At 48.1% G+C, this 26,121-nt stretch overlaps 8 protein-coding genes and 1 pseudogene across 9 annotated transcripts; 5 read left to right on the top strand and 4 right to left on the bottom strand.

The window, feature by feature from the left end:
• The first annotated feature begins 4,141 nt into the window (after positions 1 to 4,141).
• Positions 4,142 to 4,239, top strand: EV420DRAFT_t244 (annotated as a pseudogene). Its single transcript has one exon. The product of its transcript is annotated as a tRNA-OTHER (tRNA).
• A 3,942-nt stretch (positions 4,240 to 8,181) lies between these two features.
• Positions 8,182 to 11,706, bottom strand: EV420DRAFT_1721221 (uncharacterized protein). Its single transcript, XM_060479759.1, has 11 exons — positions 11,396 to 11,706; positions 11,125 to 11,346; positions 10,756 to 11,072; positions 10,415 to 10,692; positions 10,308 to 10,360; positions 10,130 to 10,247; positions 9,141 to 10,081; positions 8,978 to 9,090; positions 8,796 to 8,923; positions 8,615 to 8,745; positions 8,182 to 8,565 (listed from the first exon to the last, which is right to left on the bottom strand). The coding sequence occupies exons 1-11, from the start codon at positions 11,468 to 11,470 to the stop codon at positions 8,293 to 8,295; spliced, it is 2,649 nt and encodes an 882-aa protein (XP_060325393.1). The 5' UTR covers positions 11,471 to 11,706; the 3' UTR covers positions 8,182 to 8,292.
• A 1,877-nt stretch (positions 11,707 to 13,583) lies between these two features.
• Positions 13,584 to 15,770, top strand: EV420DRAFT_1721211 (putative pheromone receptor; the record flags this gene model as incomplete). The annotated part of the gene is made up of 7 exons (XM_060479758.1): positions 13,584 to 13,668; positions 13,723 to 13,845; positions 13,896 to 14,008; positions 14,061 to 14,127; positions 14,184 to 14,321; positions 14,378 to 14,798; positions 14,851 to 15,770. 7 exons carry the CDS (start codon positions 13,584 to 13,586, stop codon positions 15,296 to 15,298), a joined length of 1,395 nt encoding a protein of 464 aa, XP_060325392.1. The 3' UTR covers positions 15,299 to 15,770.
• On the top strand, positions 15,666 to 16,551 carry EV420DRAFT_1622678 (uncharacterized protein; the record flags this gene model as incomplete). The annotated part of the gene is made up of 2 exons (XM_060475839.1): positions 15,666 to 16,264; positions 16,470 to 16,551. 2 exons carry the CDS (start codon positions 15,666 to 15,668, stop codon positions 16,549 to 16,551), a joined length of 681 nt encoding a protein of 226 aa, XP_060325391.1.
• On the bottom strand, positions 16,371 to 18,261 carry EV420DRAFT_983208 (uncharacterized protein). Its single transcript, XM_060484253.1, has 3 exons — positions 18,109 to 18,261; positions 16,637 to 18,063; positions 16,371 to 16,576 (listed from the first exon to the last, which is right to left on the bottom strand). Exons 1-3 carry the CDS (start codon positions 18,114 to 18,116, stop codon positions 16,563 to 16,565), a joined length of 1,449 nt encoding a protein of 482 aa, XP_060325390.1. The 5' UTR covers positions 18,117 to 18,261; the 3' UTR covers positions 16,371 to 16,562.
• On the top strand, positions 18,152 to 19,739 carry EV420DRAFT_983296 (uncharacterized protein). Its single transcript, XM_060484254.1, has 2 exons — positions 18,152 to 18,279; positions 18,331 to 19,739. The coding sequence occupies exon 2, from the start codon at positions 18,482 to 18,484 to the stop codon at positions 19,391 to 19,393; it is 912 nt and encodes a 303-aa protein (XP_060325389.1). The 5' UTR covers positions 18,152 to 18,279; positions 18,331 to 18,481; the 3' UTR covers positions 19,394 to 19,739.
• A 1,370-nt stretch (positions 19,740 to 21,109) lies between these two features.
• On the bottom strand, positions 21,110 to 23,981 carry EV420DRAFT_1648558 (uncharacterized protein; the record flags this gene model as incomplete). Its single annotated transcript, XM_060478189.1, has 6 exons — positions 21,110 to 21,407; positions 21,468 to 22,375; positions 22,428 to 22,700; positions 23,057 to 23,209; positions 23,276 to 23,671; positions 23,736 to 23,981. 6 exons carry the CDS (start codon positions 23,979 to 23,981, stop codon positions 21,110 to 21,112), a joined length of 2,274 nt encoding a protein of 757 aa, XP_060325388.1.
• On the top strand, positions 23,879 to 24,892 carry EV420DRAFT_983157 (thioredoxin-like protein). Its single transcript, XM_060484252.1, has 4 exons — positions 23,879 to 24,060; positions 24,160 to 24,273; positions 24,324 to 24,340; positions 24,390 to 24,892. Exons 2-4 carry the CDS (start codon positions 24,247 to 24,249, stop codon positions 24,844 to 24,846), a joined length of 501 nt encoding a protein of 166 aa, XP_060325387.1. The 5' UTR covers positions 23,879 to 24,060; positions 24,160 to 24,246; the 3' UTR covers positions 24,847 to 24,892.
• EV420DRAFT_983306 (uncharacterized protein) lies at positions 24,892 to 26,100 on the bottom strand. Its single transcript, XM_060484255.1, has 3 exons — positions 26,057 to 26,100; positions 25,815 to 26,008; positions 24,892 to 25,767 (listed from the first exon to the last, which is right to left on the bottom strand). The coding sequence occupies exons 2-3, from the start codon at positions 25,957 to 25,959 to the stop codon at positions 24,938 to 24,940; spliced, it is 975 nt and encodes a 324-aa protein (XP_060325386.1). The 5' UTR covers positions 25,960 to 26,008; positions 26,057 to 26,100; the 3' UTR covers positions 24,892 to 24,937.
• Positions 26,101 to 26,121: the final 21 nt, after the last annotated feature.

Genomic DNA, 26,121 nt, shown 5'->3' with positions numbered 1-26,121 from the left:
CAAAGCTCGAAGTCACAAACTGATCCTTTGTTACAGTACTGCCTTCAATGTGTGCATGGGAACTTGGGGGCTCAAAACTTGCCTCTACCTACTGTAACCAGCCTACTTATACTACAGGGGAATTAGAATTACAAATGTCATGCAGTACCCAGACTCCTACATGCATAGCACATTGCCACTGCCACCTTACTGAGCATCCGAGTCAGACTTCCCGGTTTTAGTCTCATTTCTATAGTGAGCTCACTAAACACTTGCCAAGAGGTGCTCTCCCGACACCCGCAGGCTCGTTCTCTAGTGACTGACAGGTCTAGGCACACAGAGCTATCAGTCCTGGTGTTAAGCACTAACTCTAATCTGAGTCAAGGCTGGTCTCTATCCTGTCACTTGCATTCGGTGATTCAGTGTTAGAGAGGCCTTGGTAGATTATACGAAGTTAGGCATCACTAATAGCGAAAGCAAGGAGCTTGTAAGAGTTAGGAGTATATAACCTTAGCCGAAGCTGGGGTCTAAGGCCACAGCGTAGGCTAGCTTAAATACATGTTAGGCTTGTACTAAGAATAGTAACTACAAGGGCACGTGCAGCGAGAAGTGTGCTTTTCAACGAATGAGGAGCGAGGACACTAAAAGAAGTGTACTCCTGATGAATGAGAGTAAAGAGCGCATATCACCTGCATCTGCGTGGGACTCTGTCTGAATAGGCTGTATCCCATAGACCGCCCTCGACTAGTGGTTGACTCCTGTCCAACTGCTAAGAAGCATGATGCCATCAAGAGAAGTGTGATGGTGCATGCGGGTCGTCAGTCATCTGGGATGCGGCAGCTGTGAACTGGGGTGATGGCAACCGGGTAAACGGGTAAAGAGTGTGCCGGCGGAATATCGTGGGTCCGAGAGATAAGATAGGTAGGTCTGGGGTTCCGAGGGATAAGGATAAGATAAGATAAGGAAAATAGGGGTAAAGTCATAATAATACCCCCTGACTAAGACTGTCGTCCTGACAGTCCTTTAGATGTATTCACTCCCTGATTCGAGGGAGTTAGTAGATTCCATATCCCATTCATATTCCTTGGTTTGTTCCCAAGCAGACATGCCCCATTCTTTTTGAGGGAAGCTGGGGTCGGTCTGAGTTGTTAGAGGAGACATGGAACACTCGTCTTCAAAGACGTCTTCATCCATGTCCGATGAATAAAAGCCATGCTCGTTAGAGGATAATGGATCGGTATGATTCCCGACTGGAAAGAGTGTTGAGCTTTCAGTTGAAGGGCCAGGAGATGATATGGTTATACATCCCCCTTCATTCTCCAAGTGTCGCAAATCGTGATCCTCTACGTGGTCTTCCTTGTTTTCGTATTGTTTGACGAGTTCTTTGGCATGGGCGAGATTGCTCCTCTTGACCCAGGTGGCTTCCTCCACTGGATATCCCTTCCATTTGACCAAATATTCCATTATGGTCCTCCGGCTGTGTCCTCGACCGACGACGCGGTCGTGGTCCTGAAGTAGCTCTTCTACTTCATATTCTTCCTTGCCTTCCACAAGTTCCGGTTTGGGTGGCGGAGGTTTCTCCTGGTTGGAAAACTCCGGGGGGACATACGGAGTTAGGTATCGTTCATTGAATTTGTTGTGGATTCTCCATCCTGGCAGTAGCTTTAGCTCATATGCAGAGGGCCCCTTCTTGGAGATTACTTCAAAGAGGCTGATGTGTTTGTTGTCTAGTTTCTTTGCCGGCCGGGGAAGGTGAAGGTTGGTTGAATCCAACCAGACTTTGTCGCCTGGTTGGTATTCCTGTGCAGGACGAGTGTGTTTGTCGTAAGCCTTTCTCATAACTTCGGCGGCTTTATTCAGAGAGTCTTCCGCTTGCTTGCATACTCTCTGGAGGCTTTCGACGAAGTCAGTTACTGATGGTGTTTCCGACTGCCTCACCACAGTTGGGTGAATTTCCCCATCTCGTCCAAAGACAATTTTGATGGGGGAAAAGCCTGTTGCAGAGTGTTGGCGATTGTTGTGAGCGAATGCTGCCCACTGCAGCCATTTGCTCCAGTCGTCCTGTTTGTGGTTAACAAAGACTCAAAGGTATTTTTCGAGTTCTTGGTTAACCCGCTCCGTTTGTCCATCCATCTGAGAGTGATAGGCTGTTGACGGATTTCCTTGAATATTCATCATTGCATACAGCTCGATGATGAATTTTGATATGAATTGGGGCCCCCGGTCAGAGATGACTTTGGAGGGTGTCATGCCAAATCAACAAATGATCTCGTCATGTAAGATTTTGGCCCATCCGCTCGACGAGAATTCCTTCGTGCATGGGATCAGCACAATGTATTTTGAGAATCGGTCTATGATGACTAACACCACATCGTAGCCCTTGGATTCTGGAAACCCAGTGATCATGTCGACTGAGATGTGTTCCCAGGGTCGGGATGGTATGGCATTGGGATGTAGCAGAGCTGCCTTTCGCTGCGTATCAGTCTTTGTCCTCTGACATGCCTCGCACCCTCACATGTAAGTTTCCACATCCCTTCACATTTTGGGCCACCAGTAGTCCCTTAAGACTAATTCCCTGGTTTTCAGCCTGGGCTGCTAGATTTCTGTTTGAAAGGTGTTAGTTGACAGTTAATTGTGATACATCAGGAGTGTCAGTTTATATCCAGCCCATATACAGTAATTCCATCAGGATGACAAAGTGGCTTAGTAAGCTTCCCAATCTGTGTCAATGATGGCATCATTAGAAAAGAGAGCAATTCAAAACAGGAGGAGCACATCCCATATGTCGATGTTCTGCTCATTCTATGGCCTGGGGACCATCGGATTCGGATTCCTTGACCCAAAAAACAGTAGGGCCACCTATCATCCATGGTATTCAGATGTCCAAACTCCGAAGTACAAGATGTTCTCTCATTTGTCACTTATATTGTCCTGTAGCTACATATGGCTGTATGTGTTATCTGGGTAAAATGGCTCCTATGGATGATAGGTGCCTCTACTGTTTTTTGGGTCAAGGAATCCGAATCCGATGGTCCCCAGGCCATAGAATGAGCAGAACATCGACATATGGGATGTGCTCCTCCTGTTTTACAGAATGATCTGCTCATATCTCATTCAATACATTTCAGATATCCATGGGGATTCGTACACACCATTGTACAATATATACTAGTCTGTTATATAACAAGAATACCCTCCCTAACTATTAGAAATGCGAAATATAAGGTATGTCTCCTCCATCCCCCTATTACTCTTTTTATCACTGTATTTCTGATGGTTTCCTTTGTCCTGTGGGGTCATTTGAGTGTTATTCAGGTCAATAAACACAATAGACAAAACTCCGAAGTGGTCCGAAGCCCAGAAATAGGATTTATTACATGTGCTCCTCCTAAACTGTAATATCATTATTTCTGTCGTTTTTGAGACCCTATAAATGAAGGCTGGAGTCTTTTTGGGGTTTTTAATATCAGGGAATCCATTGGTGATGCTCCCCAGGCCATCCGAAGTGCGAAAAACAAAATAAGCGATGTATGCCCCCTAATACCCCCTTTTATACTGTATTATACTGGACCTATATTACAAAGAAGGATGTATTCTAGGGTTTTTATAGCATAGGAATCGACTGGTAATGTTTTCAAAGCGATCTGGAGCATGCTGCACCCTAAAAAGCGAATATTTTCGTTTATCTCCAGGAATAAAGTGTGCCAAAAGTACTGTGGAGGGGTCGTTTGGGTGTTTTCAAGGTCAGGGAATCGATTGGTGAAGTCCTCCAGCCGATCCAATGCATGCAGCAGCCCCCAAAAGCGAATATTTATGCGATTTTCATTATATTACCATTTTATCCCACTATCCAGGGCTCCTATGCATCATTAGAGGGCTCTATTTTATGTTGTTTATGTCTATACAGATTATAGTGCCATCCCCTGGCCCAGCCAGTAGCCTGAGAATAGCCCAATAGCTATTTTGACCGGAAAATAGCCCCTATTTTGGGTATTAAAAATGCGGCACTGCCACTGGATCCAGCCAAAATTGATGGGCTGATTTGGGGAGCCTAAAAAGGCAAAAGAGCGCACCAGAGCGGAGCAAAGGGAGGGCATCAATATGAGGTCATAAATGTTAAGGGAGGGAGGGTATATATAGAGATGAAAAAGATATATATAATGCCAGTATGGTGTAGTGGTTAGCATGTCTGCTCGAGAAAGTCATGTGAAATTATTGGATTTATTTTTGAGGTCCCGGGTTCAATTCCCGGAATTGCCCTCTTTTCTAATGATGCCATAATTGACACAGATTGGGAAGCTTACTAAGTCACTTTGTCATCCTGATGGAATTACTGTATATGGGCTGGATGTAAACTGACACTCCTGATGTATCACAATTAACTGTCAACTAACACCTTTCAAACAGAAATCTAGCAGACCAGGCTGTCTGCTTCCCTCCACGGGCGATGTGAAGACTGCATCCTCGCATGCCAGACCTGTCGTCCATTTGATGAACCCATGGACCCTGATGTAGGGGGACTTGACCTTGTTGCTACAGACTTGTGGGGGCCGTCGAGGACTGCGTCGGTGAGCAGGAAGACGTATATGATGGTCATTGTGGATAGTGGTACATCGTTCAAGGTGGGGGAATTCCTGGCTGATAAGTCAGACGAGACGACCGTGGCAGCCTTTGATAGGTTCCGGAAGATGGCTGAAACTCAGACAGGGCGGAAGGTTAAACGCATGAGAGCTGATAGGGCGTTCGCGGGGTCTAAGTGGGCCGAGTACTGTGCGGAGCATGGGATTATTTTGGAGCTGACTGCCCCACACTCCTCGGCGCAGAATGGTCTTGTGGAGAGGGCAATCCGCACGATCATGGAGGATACTCGTGCTTTATTAAGTGACTCAGGTTTGCCGGATCGTTTCTGGGCGGAGGCTGCATCGATGTCAATCTTTACACGGAATCTCGCACCTTCCAGTCGTCACCCTGGCAAGGTGCCGGTGGAAGCGTTCACAGGCCGTCGCCAGGACGTCTCGTTTCTACGTGTTTTTGGGGCTACTTGCTGGGCGAAGAAACCCACTTCGGGCGGTATTCTGGTGGATGGCGGAAGCAAATTGGATGATCGATCGAAGAAGTGCATATTTTTGGGCTATGCAGGGTCAAACTACTGCGTGCTTGATGAATCGGGCCGTGTCTTCATCTCTCATGACGTTGTTTTTGACGAGGGGCATGCGCATCGCACTGTGAGTGTGGGGGAGACTGAGACAGAAGTCCCACTCACTGTGCAGGAGTCTAATACGCCCTCTACCACACCTGCTTCTGTTCCCCCTACTTCCTCTGTTCCATCAACGACTCCATCAGTTCCTGCGGAACCAGTTTTACGCCGGTCGTCACGTTTAACTCGCCCTAGTGACAACGCTACTGAGTCTCTATTATCCGAACAACGTGAAGCCGATGCTCGAGACCGCGGAGATGAATGGGCAACTAACAGCAGAAGACCACGAGCATCAATGGCTGCAGCTGAGAACGCGCCCGACTCGTATATCCCAAAGAATTATCGAGACGCCATGCGGGTTGATGAAGAATGCTGGAAGGCTGCGATGGATGTTGAATACCAGATGCACATGACGAAGCACACTTGGGACCTTGTCGACGTGCCAGAGGGAGCTAATATAATGGATTGCAAATGGGTCTATGGGATGAAGTGGGATGGCGATGGAAAGTGGTTGCGGGATAAGGCAAGACTTGTAGGGAAGGGTTATACGCAGCAACGGGGCCTGGATTATAACGAGACTTGGGCTGCCGTCACTCGCCTTGACTCCGTTCGCATGTCTGCTGCCATCGCCACCAAACTCGACTTACACCTATGGCAAGTGGACTTCGTATCAGCCTACCTGAACAGCGAGACAAAGGAGGACATCTACATGCGCCAACCACCAGGATACGTCATCGAAGGACAAGAGGAGAAGGTGTGCAAGCTGGTTCATACGATTTATGGGACGATGCAAGGCGGTCATGACTGGTTCGAGACACTCGGGAAGACATACGACGACCTGGGATACAAGACTTCTCAGGCCGACCCATGTGTACGAACGATTGGCGAGCCAGGTAGCAATTATACCCTCACAGATACATATACCGACGATGTGTGGGGGGTGTCTTCAAGCGTAGATGAGGCTAGCCGAAGGAAAGGGGAGTTGAGGGAGAAATGGGAGCTTAAGGATGTGGGGGAGAACCACTACTTCTTGGGGATGAAAATCGACCAGGACCTCGATGCCGGGACTATATCTTTCTCTCAGCGACCGTACTGGGAGAACGTCGTTGAGGATTTTGGCCTTGAATACATCACGGTACGCTCGACCCCACTGCCTGTTGGAATTGTACTCGATAGCTCTCAATGCCCTTCAACCCAAGCCAAGAAGGACGACATGGCTCAGTACCCGTATCGACGTCTCTTGGGCCAAGTTATGTGGGGGCAGCTTGCAACTCGACCCGATCTCTGTTACCCAGTGAGCCTTCTGGCTCGTTTTCAGACTAACCCAGGGATGGCCCATTGGCGTGCACTATTGCATGTCGTCGCCTATATCAAAGGGACTATGGACTATGGGATCATTTTCTCCCGAGACGAACCACTGATGCCAGTTGGGTTCGTTGACGCTGACTACGGAGGTTGCCGGGATACCGCTCGCTCGACCTCGGGCTATGTTTTCACCATGGCTGGGGGGCCTGTCTCTTGGAGTTCGAAACACCAGGCTGCTGTAGCACTCTCAACCGTTGAGGCCGAGTATATTTCTCTCACTCGTGCCACCCAACAAATGATGTGGATGATGTCATGGATGGATGAGGTGAAGCTACCACACCCACGCCCAGGAGTTCTGTATGGTGATAACCAGGGGGCAGTTGCGCTTACAACGAACACGAGGGCCCACCATAAAGTGAAGCATATCCGCATCCGCGAGCATTATATTCGGGAGCGAGTCAAAGACGGCGAGTTACGTGTCGATTTTATTCGTGGAAATTCAAACCCGGCCGATATGTTCACCAAGGCTCTCCCTCGGGATGCTCATCATGGCTATCTTGACGATCTCAACATTGCACCTGTGGCATAGTACGGATATGGGGGAGTGTTGGAGGATATCCGTACAGTATACCAAGTTTCCTTATCTTTCTCCCGTCATTCGTTTTACTTACTATATATATCTTACCTCCTGTCCTTGACTCGATCACTATATAGCTTAACCGTCGATACCCGAGTACCTCAGTCGTTCCACCTTCGCTGTGCCCGACTGAGGTACGTATACCTTACTGTCTCTAGCTTATAACTTACTCACACTCGTTCATACTAGATCATTACTTATATCCTTTGTCTTTAGGTACAGTACCTTTCAATACAGTCGTTCCACCTTCGCTGTGCCCGACTGAGATCATTACTTATATCCTTTGTCTTTAAATAGATTACAGGCTTCGGAGTTTGACCACGGGAACCCTGGACGGTCATCTGTTGAAGGGAATTGGCTAATTGGTGGTGTTGAACTGAGGGATATCAACACTACCTTCGTGATGGTGGATCTTTCGTTGCTCAACATTTCTCATCGTTAAACAATCCGACAAAGACATAATTGACGGAGGGAGAAAGTCAACGAAATTGTCGTTTTCTCCGCAAAAGACTGTGACAGAGCAACTGACTCACCTAGCTGTTGTACATATGTGATTTTTATCAAGAGGTCGTGTGTTCGTGTCCATGCATCGGTACTAAATTAATTTATTCAGGTGGTGGGACCGACGTTATCCACCGGACGGAGGCGTCCAGATTCCTCGAGATGGAAGTATTGATAGGACTCAAGTAACACTAACAAGTTAACTCAAGCTCTGAGTAGTGGTATGCCACCGAGAACACGATTTCGCGTGCAGAACAAGGCGATTCAGACATCTAAGGAAAAACCTGTCTGCATAAGAAAGCCAATTTAAACTCTGGAAGGAAAAACTTAACCATCTGTCGACGCGAACTGGTCGCAGAACATATCAGGCGTTCCAGATCTAAAAAGGTACACTGAAAATAATAATCAGCATTCGATATTTGAGATGAGTCTGGTTGAATGCAGGTCTTAAGTGTCTCTATTAAACTGGTCACAGTGAGGAGCGGGCAGATTGCACAAGTTGCACTCAGCCACGCTGAAGAAGCTTCCTTCAGATTTGTCTATAAGAGAAATTGTATTCATGTTTTGGCACATTGCACAGACGTTCGAATGCGATGGTTATAATAATGTTGTGCCATCAAAATATCAGTACGATTCCCCCAATATCCCAAGAAAAAAAAGTACTCAAGCCCAACTACTGAGGCGCAAGCGCCCTCGTCTCCTCTCCATGCGAATGCATCGACGTAGTGACCATCGCAGTCCTCCGTAAATTATCCACGGACGGTTCGTCTACCTCAGATATCAGGCGCTGCAAGTCGGGCCTTGTGCGCATCAACCATAGGATCTGCAAAACGCCGATGGTATCGACGCCGGAGTCTCCAGCAATGGGTTTACCAACTAGCTGGTAAGCTAGGATTAAGAGTCCGATGGAAGCGCCAAGACCGACGGCTACTGGTATGAGATTGATCTGGAGAGGCATAAGAAGAGTGACTCCAATGCAGGGAATTGAAACTAACATTGAGCCTCATTGCAGTATACGGATAGGTGATGGTTGCATTTCCCGCCATTGCTGCCACTTGGTAGTTGTTGACATTCTCCACATTGTAAGGATCATCGTTCTTCAATCCACCGGCTTTCGCGTACAGGGCTGTAGATACATGTCAATGTAGAATGCGAATGAGATGTATCATGACTAACCAGACCAGTATGAAGCAGCCGTCGCGCTCGCGAGCGAATTCTCCAGGCCGTGTAGGGTGACGACGGGTGCTGGCCGTACAGGACTATCTAATAGTATCGGATGAAGGCCCAGGTCTTCCATGACAAATCTATGGGAAGCGATTCAGAATTGGAAGCTTACGGAATGGTCAAGCTATACATACTGCTCGACCACCGTTAGGGGATTGCAAATGTCGGGGTTCGACCACGGGAACCCAGGACAATCGTCAGTCGATGGAAAACGGCTCGTGGCAGCCTGGTCGAAGAGATTCCACCACTGAATCGTGCGTGAGTTTATTGAACACACAAAGAAAGAGCTTAACGTACGACATCAAGGAAGACATTCGACATGTCGTACCATGAAACAGACCCGAATTGATCACCAGTAACAGTATCCCCACTAGCGGTTGTTGGAGAGTTCAGAGCAACGTTATCACCACTAGTTGGTTGAGAATTGGGACCGCCAGCCTGTCCTTGTTGACCGTCTCCGCTTGATTGCGAGCTCCCAATAGTTGTCGACGGATTATCAGTTCCCGGCTGCTGAGGAGCAGGATTCGGATTCGGGTTGGGGGCAGGCTGTGGTTCTGACGCAGGCTGTGGGTTTGCATTCTGCGGCTGTGGTTCTGACTGAGGTGGTGGATTCGCTTGCTGGTTTTGTGGAGGAGCCACTTGAGACGGAGGGGCAGGCTGAGGATTGGGATTTTGCGGCGGTGGCGGCGGTCGTGGAGGAGCAACGGGTTGTGGATCAGGATTCTGAGGGCTTGGCCCAGCTTGAGGATTAGATGGTTGCTGAGTGGGTCCTGCAGGCTCTGATGGTTGGGTGGATGGGTTTTGTGGTGCGGGATGTGGCTGCGCAGGAGCAGCGGGTTGTCGATTAGGATTCTGAGGATTTGGTTCACCTGCTTTCATGTCGGGATTCGCGGGCTGAGAATTTGGATTTTGAGGTTGAGGCGCTTGCGTCGGCTGTGTTCCAGCAGGCGGGTCTTGCCTTTTGTTGTGCGACGCGATAGGATTGGGTGTAGCGGTCGGGGCATCGCGACCAAAGATGGTAGTAACACCATCTGGTGAGGAGGATACAGTGGCGTTTGCAGGGACAGTTTCAGGATTCCACTGTGACCAGGTGGATGATATTTTGCGACCGGAAGGATAGATACGTTGAAGGAGATGAGACTGCGCGTCGACGGTGGCAGTTTGGTTGATCAAAGTGACAGTACAACCTATGACTTGCATTGTATAAACGATTGCCTCGTCGAAGTAGCTCACGTTTTCTACTCAAGTATTAGGCTACAGAAGGGATAGATAGCTATAGGACTCACTCCGTGACGAGTCCATATACGTTCCTGGCTGCATAGGCGGTTTCAGGCCCACAAGATTGCCTTTGGAGCCATGAGAGTCAGTGATGTTTGCTGAGGTGTAGAAAACCGCATGACGCCACTGCGTACAGACAATCAATAATCAAAATTGTTACCGACACCAGATAAGACATTGACTAACGGGATCCCTGAAATTGTAGCTGTAGTACGGCAGCCACTTGAAAGTGTTGGGAGCTATGGAAACGACGGTGAGAAACGATATTTCCATTGCTTGAACTTCAAACTCACCGAGCACAGGAATAGGCTGGACGTGATCATCGTAAACGGTATCGACAGACCAGTTTCCAGTATTAGTGATTGGTTTTATTGACGCGCCATCAACGAATCCACAGGTGACATTGAATGTCAGGGCGTTAACAAAAACTTCACCCTCCCCCTTGTTATTTGAGAGCACATCATATAGCGTTCCATTTTCCAGACCGATCTTCGATATGCGATCACTATGAGACAGATACGGAATTACTGGCGTGGAGTCCAGCCAGAAGCTTGAGGGATTGGAAGACCCACTAACGTACGAAGGCATACATCAGCTATCATAGCAACGAAAAGATGCAGAGTTAGATACGTACAGGTTGTTTATGGAGATGTTAGGTGGTCCAAGAGTAGTAGATATCACAGAATGGCGTGATGTGTTGAACGGCTGAAGGCTAAAAAGGGCTGGAGCAGTGACGTGCAACACCCCGACGCACACAAAATATGCAGAGACAAGGAATACCCCTACGACGGTCGCCGCGATTGTCGTTTGGCGCCAAAGAGCCATCAGCGCTGCTCCGAGACCAGTCCACGCGGACATATTGTCATGCGTCGCGGTTAGTGTCTGTCTCGCATGCAGATTTCGACGCGTCGCTAGTTGCTGGCTGATGAAAATGAGGACGGATAGATATATCTACAAAGTAAGAGTCAAGATATCGATCCAATTTGGGAAAGAGAAGTCCTACAGTTGCGAATATTTGAGAAACTTGAACTATGGCGGTAGATATTATGTTGCTTTTTTGTCTGATTGGAACGACGATCTTGTGTTCGAAGCGTGTGAACCATACAAACAAGAGAAGAGTATGAAGGATGATAAGGACTGCGTGAAGAGCAAAACAAAGTCCATGAAGTAACCAGGATTTCTTCGGTCGTTCGACGTGATCATCATATGATAATGGATCGACATGCTAAAGTTAAACGTCAATACGGCATGTTAAAAGTTAAATTGCTACCAACCTCGGTCTTGTATTCTGGGGGTGTCGTCGGAGGGTGCTGAGGGTCTTCAAAAGGACTGTAGAACACTGTCGCCATCGTTCCTGAAGCTTACTTCCATACGACCAAGATCTTATATGCGTGTAGATGACTACAAGCACAGCCCGATTCGAACAGACATTGTCTTGCAGTTCAGGAATCGGGCAGAAGTTTCAGACGAGATAAATTCATTCGTCCAATTGAAAGATAGGGTGCCAAAGGAAGAAAGAAATGGTCTTGAGGATAGCGAGACTTGAGAATTCGATTGAGTCACATAGCACTGGATTCAGATTCTAGGGGTCGTCACTGATAACTTCGTTTGTTCTGATCGAAAAATCGTATTTTCTAGTAGGTTTTTATCACAAGGTAAGGCCAATCTTTCAGGGAGATGAACCGAGGCAGGCCCAGGAAAGAAAAGAAAACCCCTAATCTTTCAGTCTATCTGGACTTCAGTAAACGTCGATCAGACAAGAAAAAGGACTAATTCCCATCGATGCTCTCCGGCGCCAGAATCAAACTTGGCGGGCCAATCCTACATGCAGTTTGTCCAACGGGTGCAGAGTGTCTGAAAGAAGCCAAGGGCAGCCACTAGATACAAACAGACACAAATCTTGTGCCACAGGCGCGTCTTCCCGCATCGCGTGCTTGCCACGCTTTGCCCATCCTCTTTCACGTCCTCCTGGCTCCCTCGTTCCGCCTTCACTTTCAGTATTTTATATGATCTCAGCATACTCTCTGCGACGACAACGTGTCTGTCAAGAAGCCCAGACCGAATCACCCTTTCATCAATGATCTCGCGAAGCCTGACCTGCTGGAAGGGAATATTCAAAACATTCATCGCCCGTATGATCTTAAGATCTCTCTTCTCATGGTGCCTTCACCTTTCCTTCTTTGCTTTTCGCAATTGCGGTTGCTAAGTACTTCTTATATGACGCAGGCCTTGAAACGATCACATACAATGCCATATGAAGAGACGCTCCGGACGTATCAAGCGGATCTCATTTGTCACTATTCGCCAGCCGCGATCGAATACTTCTCTCGGTGGACGGATGTTCTGTGTGCATCACATGTATGTTTTTCTTTTAGTATTTGTGATCTTTTTGAGCAATTATCTCTGTAGGTAATTATAACCGCACTGGTGTCGGAATACGCAGGAAGACTATCGTTGGTTTTTGTTTCTCAACTACTACAACTAAAAGTAGTTTCGCTTCATTGAACGACGTGCGACGGACTCAGGCATTTGGCACACGCAAGGAACGACAGGATCCTTTGCTTCCGATTCTCCGGGTCTGGGCCCTCAGTTCCTCGGGCCGGGAGACAAAAACCAGCCTGATAAGATTCCAGCTCCGATTACAGAGAGATCTGTCATTGGCTCTGAGGAGAACAATAGAAGACAATAGGGACGTGGATTGGCCTACAGCTATAACTGTGGACAATAGAGGGATTGGCGTATCTCTTTTTACCTCCACCATCCCCTCGAAAATCCCTTCTCGACTGCAGCGTCACCGATTGCTCGACCCTCGCTCAGGAAGTTCAATGGATCCGACATCGCTTCATACACTACTTATGGATAGTAGCTTGTCTTCCCCGTGACAACCTTGTTCCGCCACGAAAAGTCTTTGTTTTCAGTATCAATCTAGTGCGTCTTTCTTTTCAAAATGCAAGTCCGAGTGCCTTAACAACTTGTTCCTTAGCCTTGTATTATGCCCAAGCTCCCAGCCTAGGTGCAACTGACTGCGCAGAATATCTTAGGAACAAGATTCTACTTTGTATCGGAGGCCATCGGCAAGCAAGGATGCATGGTCCCTGTTATCACCCTGGGACCTACTCATATCGTCATTTTCCATCGAAGCCGTACGATGATGACTCTGCCATAATAGGTCGTATCAACAAAGTAAGTTCCTAATCGGTAACCATCCCCATGACGGAACTCATGATTGCAAAAAGTATCATGAAAGGGACTTCCATATTGGGACTGAAGGAAATGCCCGGATTCGGCCTGGTCCTTGAGCGTCTCCAGACTTTGATGGCACAAGGGATACACCAAATCGCGTACAAGGAGAGAGACCGGGTTTTCGTTCTTAAAAAGCAGGCGGTGAGTGATTTTTTTTTCTCACCTCCCCATCACCGATTTTTATTGTCGCGCAGGAGCTCCTCCCGACCAACCCTCGCCATGGCCTACCCAAACTATGTCTTCTCCATCTTCGCCTTTGTCGGCTTCATCATCAGTATGGTTCCGCTACCCTGGCATTTGGAAGGTGCGCCAAAAAAAGCCTATTCTTATTCAGAAGTTGACTAACAAACATCGCTAGCATGGAATATTGGGACATGCTCGTATATGCTATGGGTCGGAGTCGGGTGTTTGATGTACTTTATCAATTCCATCGTCTGGAACGGGAATGCTATAAATTGGGCACCTGTTTGGTGTGATATCTGTAAGTCCTGTCGGACTACCTAGAAATTTCCGATAGCTAACCTTCTATAGCGACTCGGTATATCATCGCCTTGACTGTCGCTATTCCTGTCTGTTCCCTGTGTATCAACCGCCGACTATACTATATCGCAACATCGGATACGGTCATGCACTCTAAGAAAGAGGTGGGTTGATCCTGCGGTTTGATGTTGATCGAGCGCTAAAGGCGTTTTGCAGAAACGCCGTGCGATCATCATTGATTTAGCGATGTGTATTGGTGTGCCAGTGTTTGAGATGATTATCGGTGTGTTACATCGACCCCTTTTTTCTCAGGACATGTGGATCTGACCACGCTACTAGCCTACATCCCTCAAGGGAACCGTTTCAACATCTATGGTGATTTCGGCTGTGCCCCTGCCATCTATCAGACCTGGGTCGCAGTAGTCCTGTACCTATTACCTCCCATTCTTATCGGTTGTGTCTCGGCGGTGTATTGTGGTATGTTGCTATCATTCCTAATCGTTTGATTGTATCTCATCATATGATCTCTCTAGTTCTGACCATCATTGCATTTAACCGACGCCGCTTGCAGTTCAAGGAAGTCCTGTCTGCTCATTCGAACTTGAGCTCGAGTCGCTACTACCGGCTTATGTTCATGGCATCCGTGGACCTCATATTGACGGTTCCCCTCGCAACTTACGTTCTCGTAATGAACACGCACAATTTGCAGCCCTGGATCAGCTGGGAGAATGTACATTACGATTTCTCTCGTGTGGACCAGATACCGTCAATTCTCTGGAGGTCAGTGTCAACAGGAACGCTGATCGACCTGCAGCGGTGGTTCGTTGTCATGGGCGCCTTCGTGTTCTTCTTGCTCTTTGGCTTCGCGGACGAAGCTAAGAAGCACTATCGCGCCGCCTTTAGTTCGGTTGTCAAGCGTGTCACCAGCACTTCTCTCGGCTCTACGACTATTGGGTACGTAGGGTACACTCTACTAATAGGATATTTGCTGACATCTGTGCTACAGTTCGAAATGGTCGTCCAGTGCCAATGGCAGTCTACCTGTCTTCATCGAGAAGAAGGTCGTCAAGAAGCACGACTCTTTGGAGTCCTTCACCGACATGTCGTTGTCACATTCCAACGACTCCAAGGAAAAGTCGTTCTCTGGCGATGTCTCCTTTGGCGCGTACTCTTTTGCTGATGTGGGCGGTGCCCTCAACAGTCCTGCAAAGGACCCCTTCGCACCCAAGTCTGTTGTCGCCTCTTCCTCCTCTTCCGTGATCTCAGATTCATCTTCCTCGACACCGCCGAAATACACTTCCCAGGAGGACCTCACCATTGAGATCTCCTCTGTTCGTCGTCTTTCTATCATCGAACCTGCCGCCCCACCGCGCACCTTGGACCTTTCCAATATTCCAAGGCACTCGGTTGACCTACCAAAGCCAGTTGGAGCGAATACACCCGATGTTGTATGATGGTGACCAAAACGGCGATACCCTTTTCCCACCACGACCACATGCGCAACCACCACTCTCAAACTGTATTTTTAGGGCCAGTCTTCCTCACGTTCTCTCATTTTTACGGCTCTACAGAGAGCACAGTAGCTTACAGTCTTTGCAATATCCCTATTACTATGTATTTGGTAGATTTATCATTTATCCGCCTTCATTGTGTCTACTATATCACATTGTCACCTCGGTTTTCGTGTTGTTGGATAGGATTCCGTGGAATGCAAATACAGAAAAAATTGAATATCCACCCCCCCCCGGTCCCTTGCCCTTGTATTTGAATGCGAGTTTCTATGCAGCGGTGGCGGCCGACATTGCTTGATTGGAAACCATCATGACCGAGTCGCTTCCGCAATTAGAGCGGGAATATATTGCGAAATTAGTTGCGACCCTCAATGATATTCTGACCAACTGCCTTGTCGCTGTCTACCTTTTCGGGTCTGCGTCGTATGGCGCATACGAGCCGGGAATCAGCGACCTTGACGTGCAGGCCATTATTTCCTCCCCTCTACCCCGGGCTACCTATTGGAAACTCGCCACACAGCTAGGCCACAGTGCTATCCCATGTCCCGCTCATAAACTTGAATTTGTCCTATACACCAAAGACGCCGTCAGAGCCGCTCATCCCCAGTTCGAACTAAATTTCAATACCGGTGATGGGATGACAGATTATGTCTGTCTCGACCCCTCTCAAGAAGCGGCGCGCTGGTTTCTTCTTGACATCGCGTCTGGTCGAGAGAAGGGGGTGGCACTTCTGGGGCCGCCTCCAGCCACAGTGTTCGCTGAGCCCCGACGTGATAGGGTCGTTGCTGCTATCGTTGACTGCATTCATTGGCACCTCCAGCATGAACCTACAAGCGCCAATACTATAATGAATGCTTGCAGGGCCTGGCGGTTTGTGGAAACAGCAAACTGGGGGTCAAAGCTGAGGGCGTGGAATGGGCCACGGAAAATCTCGAGCCAGAGGTACCACGCGTCAGTCTTGCACGCCGAGGTCACGTAACGTTGTTGTCAGGAGAATGCGACCAGTTCCTTGACCTTGTTCTGACGCGTATCCGGATTCGGGGATCCTAAAACGGTACCCGAGAGCGATGGCATGAATATATAACATCAAAAGAAATTAATCTATCATTTGCAGTGGGGACGCTATCGTATGCTTAAATACTCAAAGCAGTAAAATATTGAGCAGGCGGACATCCGACCATCTATTGGAATGGTAGTGTTTCACAGTCTATATCTGGATGTCTGCAAGCGAATACCCATATCAGCGAATACGGTCATCCAAATATGTGCTATTGGTCGTACCTTTCCCATTGTAGGACACGTCCAACCCCTCCCCTTTGAACGCTCTCAAACGATCGAGAAGATCACTTTCAACATTCTCAAGACCCGTTGTTATCGCGACGCGACGCAACAAAGTACCAGGATGCCATCGAGCCTCGATGAAGGCAACAGCGGAGAAGAGGAAGGATCGTGGGGGTATTTGGAAAGGTCTGTGAGGTACTACGACCAGAGTGAAAGAGTGCAATTGTGGAAACAGAATGGTAGAAAGTTCGCCCATAATGGAGTAGTAGTTCGGTCCGATGAAAGGTACGAAAAGTGTAAGATGCTGAAGGTTGCATGACTGACTAGAAAACTGACGGAAGACATTCAATAGATTCGGTTCCGATCTCTTCACCTCGAAGATAGTCACCGAAAGTATCTGCAACGCTGGACATACAAGATACTGAAGCAAATCAATATCTTTGATGTTCAGCGAGCGCAGCGTTTCATGAGTGATGTGGGTCGATGACAGACTACTTGATCCACGTGTTGTGATGCACCAAGGCGTCGCATAGCTTTCGAGTCCTTTCAATTGGGATAAGAAGGTGAGATGGTCACCGACGGTAGTAGGATAATCATCTCGAAAATGAATGAGACGTCGCCATGGAGGTGGGTGCGAGAACAAGGAATGAGCAACAAGATGAAGGGTAACATCGCGGATACTTGGAGCCAGGAGGAATGGTTCCAGCGTTTCTTCGGGTAACGTACCCAATCCGCATGGTGCGAGATGAAGGCGAACGAGTTTGGATAGAAGGCGGCCGTCGATTTTTCTTATATCAGGAACGAGGTCAGGAGAAATGGAAAAATGTACGTCCTTCCAACGGTATGACTGAGAAATCAAGATGCGGATGAGCTGGGAGTCAGTGTCCAGAGGAACACTACTCAGAGAATATCTGATGGACAGATCCTTCCGCCTCGATAGGTTCAGAGCATCTTCAAGAATATTGAGAAGAACATGTTCTTCATTCTCTGGCATTCCAAGCTGAGGGCTGCCTTCCAATGATAAGGACGCCCAAAGTTCAGCACTAGAGCGTGAAACAGCTCGCCAACGTCGACAGACGCGACCCAGAAGCCATGGACTCTGTGACATGTCAAATACAGGGAAGAAATCTTCCACCGTGTGTTTGAAAACCTCTACCAAAAGTTCTGTAGGGAAAGTTCGAAGAGGAGAGAGAATTGACCGGTAGGTATCAATAAGCCGTTTTAGATGAGCTTTATCAACTTCAGCAGGCTCCCCAGACGCGTTTAGTTGTTCGAGACGATAGGAATCAGTGTTTAGCGCCTCTAATAGGCCAGTGCGATCCGATTGTGAAGGGGGGTCATTGCTGTGGAAGAGATGTCCATACGACCTGGCGCGATCGACAAGGACTGGACCGATATTGTAGCGCTGAGTATATCCGGAATTTTCACTATACATTTTCAGGATAATACTGAATAAAATTAGAGCGACATACCTAGGCATTGTGGGAGAACCCTCGATTGTGGTGTCCACGTAGTAACCTGCAGGTAAAGACGGAGGGTCGGAGGTACGTCCCGAAGGTCCGAAATGGTTTTCATTTTAGTGGCACGGCCACCACCGCTCAACTTAAAACACGGCCAGATCCCATCTAGGTTTGAGAGTCTAGGTCAGCTCTAAGAATTAATTCTTCAGTCAAGAGTCTGAACCAATTTTACAGAATCACCTTCTTACGATGGATTTCCTTCATCCTGACCACCCTCTTTCTCCATTCGCTTCCCTCCTTTCTACCAACGATCCTCCATCTGGTACTGAAACCAAAGCAGTAGCAGAGTTTTTGCCAGACCATCTCAAGAAACTTTCCAAATACGATGAAGAGATCGCCAGTGTCACTGCTTTTAAATCGACGCACTAATGAGCGTCGACACCTGCAGCAATATGACACTACTCACCAAGGCATCTTGTCCTGCATCCGAACATTTCCCACTGAAATTCTGGAAAAGATATTTATGCAAACGGTCGATAATCACTATGATGTTTTTGACACGAAACGAGGCCCTTGGGCCCTGGGACACGTCTGTCGCCGTTGGAAGGATATCTCACGATCATATCCTGCTCTTTGGACTGCATTGGCAATCGAATCCCTTCATCTACAGCCCGAAAGCCGTCGGTCCTACCTCCCTGAAATCCTCGAGGAAGTATTGGTCTTGACCGGCAATCAGGAACTGGACGTCAGGTATTCCTTGCAGTCGCTGATCGTGAATGACGGCAACACCCACCGCGGTCGTTCGAAAGTACTTTGGGGTGATCGAAAGTCCAGTTTTTGGAATGTCTTGCAGGGACTGTTCGACATGTTGGTCGGTCATTCCATGCGGTGGAGGAGTGCCAGTTTCGTCGTCCCATGCAAATTAGGCGGCCGTAGACTACGGCAGGCGAAGGGGAGGCTCTCATCACTGGTCAGCTTTGACCTCTCGCTTTGTGAAGGACTAGGGGAAGGCGTCCATTTCGATAGCAAAACGCTTGATGCATTGTCTATCCCGCCAAAGCTCCAGGTCTTGACCGTCACCGACGTGCCCATCGACGTATTGCCGTCTCTTCCGTGGTCACAGATGCGCTACTTAAGCCACGATTTCCTGACTTCCATTGAAGGTCATTTATATCTTCTTGCCAAATCCCCGTTGCTCGAAACTTACATAGCAAGTTTCTACGATCCTTCCCCTTGGGAGGAGCTTGAACTACATTGTACACACAATCACTTACGCCGACTGGAACTGTCTTGCTAGAGTTCATCCCCGACACTCCTACTGTACCTGACATGCCCCGTCCTCGAAGAACTTTCTTTGTATGTCCGCGATCCAGATCATCTCTCGCAGACGCTGTACGAGTTTAGCGATCGTTCTGGTTGTTCCCTGCGCCAGCTCTCTGTCAAAGTCAGATACCCCGGAAACCTACGTTTTCAACGTTCATTTACGTCTAAAATGAACGGATGGAGTCATGTGTTATTTCCTGGATTGGCGGTACTCAACATGATTATTGAGGACGGTGGAGAGGATACCCCAGCCTTACTCGAAAGGCTCACAGATATCATAAATGTGCGTTGGAACGCGGGTACTTGTGTCGGGTTACGGTCGTTGTCGTTAGTCATCGATCAAGATAACTGGACAGAATCAGAAGTCGAAGGCCAGATCGGAATCCTTCAGAAGTTCAAAGAAGATGGTTTAGATGTTACTCTGAAGAGGAATGGTTTGTGTTCTATCTACGTGCATTACAGTTGAAGGCATTGCAATCTCATTAACCAACGCAGACAAGCAAGAAGTGTAAGGATCGCACCAGTGCGGAGGGCAAAACCGAAGGGGTGTCCTTTTTGTCTATGATTGTACTCAATGCTCGCCCGTAATTCTTCACGACGGTGGTGCTCGTTCGACGCCAGAGGCCGACTTACAGTAGCTAGGCCCCCTTCAACCAGAATTCGAAATCATGCAAGATCACCACTTTCAATTCGAATCGCGTTGGTAACCAAATTCCGTGCCATTAAGCAGGAATCCTCGAAAAATGATAACAATACAGTGCAGGTGTAAGAGTAATATTTACAACGTGCAATTCCCCACTCTTCCCAATAATGATAAAAAGAAGACGTTAATCGTCGCGAAAGTCGAATGGTTTGCGGGTATCGCCATGGAGTCAAAAAAAGCCGGACATCCGGATCTCCCCTTCCCACCACCACCACCACCGTCGACAAAGTCGACATTCCAATCCAAAACTGTTGTACGAATATAGACGTGAGTTATTCACGTATTAGAAAGCCGAATAATAATTCTGTGGATGGAAGAATAAGTAAGGCGTCGTCGACATCGGTAGGAAAACGTACTTCGAAAAATGAAGGATGAGAGCGAAGCGAACGCTCAGGTGCGCAATCATGAGATGACGCAGCCGCTTGTTGAAGAAGTAGATGAAGCCTCGTTGTGAGGTAGCATGTCTCTGTCGACGTCGACAACCTCTGCCTGGTTGATGATGATGATAGCTGGGCACTCTTCGAAGCAATCCATGATAGTGAGGATGAGGGATGCAGAAAGCACGGGTTGCAAAAATGGGCAATGGAGTGAAGCTGGAGTAACGGCAGTTGACTCGACCAACTTTTATATCGGTCTTGACAGCTACCTTATTGTACTCGCTGTCTCAGACCAGACGGCCAAAGCTTATTGTGACATCTTAATCAGCACACATTAACCCCAACGCGTCTCGGGTTAAGTCTAGAAACCAAGCGTTAACAATAAAAGCGTGATTTGACCGTTACCTGCCGCCTGACAAATTCCGCTTTGACAAAAAGATGAGAATCGGTGCCTAGTCGGTAACCTTGCCTAAGAAGGCAAGTCATTCTGGTCCCGCGGATGCGCAATGTTAAATGAACGGCAGATCATCAATCCTGGTATTCAAAGACAATAAAGACGGTAATGCTAGTCCGACAACCGTCCGCGAGGCCTCGAGGAACTGCCAACGTTTCACTCATCATCCGCCTCCCCTTCGACGGTATTGCCCATGTCGAGCTTCCTTTTACGTCCAGGTATCGCTTTACCATCACCAAAACCCACGCCCGCTTTCTTTCGTAGCACCTCAAGGTCCTGTTCAGCTTCCTCAGCCCACTCAAGGACCAGGTGCCGGCCCAAAAGATGAGTGTGACGCAACGCGGCATAGGCATTTTCCGCTTCTGCTCTGGAAACAAAATCAAGGAAGGCAAAACCACGCGTACGGGAGTCAAACTTCTTTGGAAGACGGACAGATTTCAGCTGTCCATGTGAACTGCGCGAAAAAAAAAAACAATAAGTGATATAATTCCTGATGAATAAGGGAGGTACTAACCCGAAAAGCTCCCGGATGTCCTTCCGAGTTGCTTCAAACGGCACATTTTTCACGATCATCTTAGTCGTCCGACTCTTCGAGGTGGTATTGTCTTTACCGCGCCCCTCGTCCTCTGCGCCCCGGCCGGCGAACTTAATGTGCAATGCATGTCCATCCAAAACAAAACCTTGCATACTCTTCATCGCCTTCCGAGCCCCTTCAACGTCTTTAAAGCCTACAAACCCATAACCCATACTCAACCGCCCATCAGGCCGCTTAGGGTCCGGCTTGGTCTGCACACGGGCAAAAGAAAAGGAAGGTAGGTTACGGAACATCTGGTTGAGGCGTTCTGTTGACGTAGAAAACGCCAGATTCTTGACAAATAGCGTCGAGCCTTCGGAGAGAGAGGGCTCTCCTGCAGCGGCATCTTCAGCTTGTTCGGGGATAGTGATAGCGTGAGAGGAAGAAACATGAGTTTTCGACGCAGTGGCAACAGGAGGGGCATCTGAAAATATGCCGAGGGGGCCCTTTTCCAGATAAACGATGGAATTACCAAGCCGACGATATGCAACAGCACGAAATGCCTGGCTCGCTTCATCGGGTCTGTCAAAATCAACTACTGCCATCGTACCCGCAGGAGGTACAAGGACGCGCGTGAGTGTCCCGTGAGGCTCGAATAGTTGTCGTATCTGATCCTCATTTGTTCCATAAGGAATATTTTTGACGAGGATGGTTGTTTCCGAACGAGCCCGCGATGAAAAAGATGATAGAACGACGCCCTGAGATTCCAGATATGACTTTGTTTCCTGAATGATGTGCGTTTCTGCAAGGGCAAGTTTGACGGCGGCATTATCCGACGACTCTGGGTTCAATATATCGGATTTGGCGATGTTCATGCGGTCGGCAATAGATGAAGCCACTGCATCACTCTAAACAATAGATATCAGCCTGAGATAAGGAGGGACCAAGGAACAGGCATACATTCATGTAAAGCATACTCCAATTAAAGTCTTTGCTGGCGGCAGCCTTGCGCTTCGCATTCTTCTCATCCTTCAGAGTTCGTTTCTTTCCGTCCGCCTCTTCCACTTGATAGGCGCTCTTACGATCGACCGCAGCAAGGATATGCAGCAGACGACCTTGGAAGGACTTGCGGTCCAAAGCCTTGTATGCAGAGACAGCGTCGGCGGCCCGTGCAAATGTAATATATGCTAGTCCCTTTGATTGTTTTGTCTGCGCATCAAGAGGTATGTGAACCTGTCGAAATAAAGTAAATGAGCACACAGTACAGATATCGCAGACATAGCGAGGAGAAATTCAGAAAATTATTTCTACTATCGGTTATCCCAAAGGAATCAGCATTCTCGCGAGTCTGATGTCCCTATAATGGTTGTCATCCTGGTATAAAATAGAATTGACCGTACCTACGACGAAAATAACGTTAGCATGAGTTTTTCACAAAGTCACAATAAGAAAATAGAATCAGAAAAATTTCTACTATCGGTTTCCCATAAGGATCAACATGCTCGTGAGAGTCTGATGTCCCTATTTATATTGTCATCTCGAACTACGCAACCCCGAAAGCACTGCAAGGATAGCGAGTAAAATCTCACCTGAGATATCTCCCCATATCTACTAAATAGTTCCTGAAGCTCGGTGTCTGTACATGAGAAAGCAAGATTCCGGACAAAAAGACGCGACGTTTGTAGTATGGTCTCTTCTGTCGGATCCTTCGGGGCCTCAGGTACGGCAGGCGTGGTGGAGGCCTATTCAACAATGAGCACAATACGCGCAACACACAGAACTGAACAATTACCTCTCCAGTGTAGAACAGGTTCCTCGTCATCAGGTTGTTCGAAGACCCTCTCAACTTCGTCCACTTTCTTCGACAGGTGCCGTTTCATCCAATCCAAGTCTGACAAACCTTCCTGATTCACTGGCTCCGTATCCGGCGCGTTCACCTCAGGATCCTGCATATCCATGTCCAGAGTACGTGAACTTGTCGATGCCTCTTGCTGTGCTTCATTAGCCCACGAGGGTCCTTTCTTCGTCCGCGGCTGCATAACTTCCATGAACTCGTCCAAACGCGACTCCTTCGCTGACTTGGCTTTATCCTCTCTGACAGCCGTCTTCGTAGTTGGCCTCGTTGACTGCTTAGAGGGCATATCAGCAGGAGGATCTAGTCGTGGCCGTTTATTCGGTCGAGGAGCTGGTGCATCCTTGGCACCCTAGAAACTCCAGTCAAATGTTATTTTTCTGGAGTAAAAAAAAGAGGAAAAATTGGAGACTCACCTCGATAACATTGACGAATATTCGTGCAGAGTCAATGAAGGTTTTGTCAAACCATTCCTTCGCTGCTGAGGCCTCCTCCTCCGTTTTGTAGCCGACGAAACCGAATCTACGTGAAGTCCCATCTTGCTTGTGAGCAACTTTGAGGTCAGTAAGGGTACCCTGAGGGCAGCCTTTCTGTTCAAAATGCTTCCGAAGGCGCTCTGGTGTGATGTACGGTGGTAGATTCTTTACAATGAGACGGGACATGAAAACCTATGAAAATTCGATGAAAAAACTGGGTTAAAATAATTCAAGCTCCGCCCGGAACTAACGGTCCGAAGGCAATGTACGTCATCTCCAGTCACCAGCAGACTTCAGAAATTAACTCCAGGTTGCTCCCGAACGTTCTCCTACGTTCTTTGTGTTTTCTCTGCTGCGCTCGCAGAAATCCACTCCACAAGACGAGGGCGGTCCTTTTCTCTTTTTCTCTATAGCTCTGGCTGCATTCAACCCCTCCTTCAAGTATTTCGACATGTTCGCTTCACTGAACCGTGTCGCGGTAGGCCAAGATATAATTTCCAACTATACCCAGCTAATTGCACTCATCAGCGCTCCGTATCCATTTTGTGAGCTTCTTAAGCTTCTTTACAATCAGGATCTCACAAAGTCTCTCAGTCACAATCCTGCTTCACCCCCATCTCTAAAGGCTCTTGAACTTCTTCAGAAGGCAGTATCTGGACCTTATCCTCCTGACACAGCTTCGAATCCCCCTCTTTACTTCAATTTGGATGTCGTGGAAGGACCACCAACTAAGGATCAGCTAGAAACTATCTCGTCATATGTCAAGACATCTGGGCAACAACCTGCCTCCTCTATATTCCTTTCAGCCCATCCTTCATCTCCTTATGATGGTAATCAGCCTCTCACATTTGGCGGTGTCGCTCAGGCCATTTCGCACAACCCAAACGCGCTCAAATGGCCCATCGTAGTTGATTGGTTTGGTGGAAAGGCCAGTGTAGGCGATGTTGAAGGAGTCAAGAAGATTCTAGAGGATTTAAGGAGGGAGCGAGATGAAGTACGTCCAGAGGAGAAGGTCGAGACATCCGGTAAGAGCTGGTTCAAGATATGGTAAACAAAGGGAAAGGGAAATCAAGCATTTATCATACTGTACAAGTACATAATTCGGCTTCGCACACATCTCACTCTACTTACACGTCTGTACATCATGTTTGTATAACAGCGCTCTCAGATATATCATCACGAGAAGTGAAGACCGGTTCAGGAATGGTGAGCGGCAGCCCAGCCTCCTTCCAAGCCCGGAAACCTCCAATGATATCCGTAGCGTTCAACAAGCCCAACTCCTGCAGTGACACCGCCGCAAGACTACTGGTGTATCCTTCTTGGCATATGACAATCGTCCTCAAATCGTAACGATCAACGATGGGTAACCGATATTCAGATCGTGGGTCGAAGCGCCATTCCAGTACATTGCGCTCGACGATGATGGAACCCTCAATAAACCCCTCTGCCTCCCTCTGTGCAACTGGCCTGATATCAACCAAAACAGTTGGTACATGATCCTCAAGAATGCGAAGCTCTTCGTACGCATTCTGCGGTGTGAGTCGCTGTAGCTTTGCCCGGGCGTTGATAAGCCTCTCTTCTATTCCCTGCGAACCTGGTGGAGAATGCAACGGATCGATGGGTGTGCGAGCGGATTTACGCAGAATATCCCAGATGGCAGCGGTGTCGTAGGCGAACATGCCTAGGTCTTTGATGCCTGCTATCCACATGGTTACATCTATGGTTTTGAAGGACGCGAAGCGGTTCATGAATTTGGCTCGAGCAAGGATTGAGGCTCTGCTGCTAAAGTCCATCGAAGAGGCACAGACGAGGAGGTACCCAACCGGATCTGTTCCTCGATACGGCCCTGTGGTTGCGACGGCGCATATATGATTGTGTGTGGCGAGATTGAGCTGGATATTCTGGCCAATCTCGGTTAGGAATTCTATGTCGTCCGATTTACTAGATGTCGACAACACAGAGATTCTAGCCTCTGGTCAGTTTAGGCGGCCGTCTATTATAGTTTCGGGGTGTAATTACCGTCGAGGATTTCAAATCTCTGCATCACACGTACCGCGATTTCACTGGCAACAATAGCGCGAACATCAGAGAGTGTGTATCGTTGCTTAGCATTCGAAGGCCCGATAATTATTTCTCCAAGGGAGCTATATGAAGAAGTTGACATATTGTCCTTTCCCTAGACGCCTCACGGCCTGCAAAGAGCTAAAACGTGACTTTTGTTATACTCTAAGATGCAACAGAATAACCAAAGGGAGACATACCTCCAATCTACCACACTTAACCAGAAAAAATAAGTGGAGGTGGTGGTTGGTGGTCAAGGAGCCGG

This window comes from Desarmillaria tabescens (genome assembly GCF_030435595.1).
Source record: "Desarmillaria tabescens strain CCBAS 213 chromosome Unknown EV420scaffold_51, whole genome shotgun sequence".
Lineage (NCBI taxonomy): Eukaryota > Fungi > Basidiomycota > Agaricomycetes > Agaricales > Physalacriaceae > Desarmillaria > Desarmillaria tabescens.
This window is presented reverse-complemented; position numbering and strand designations above follow the sequence as displayed.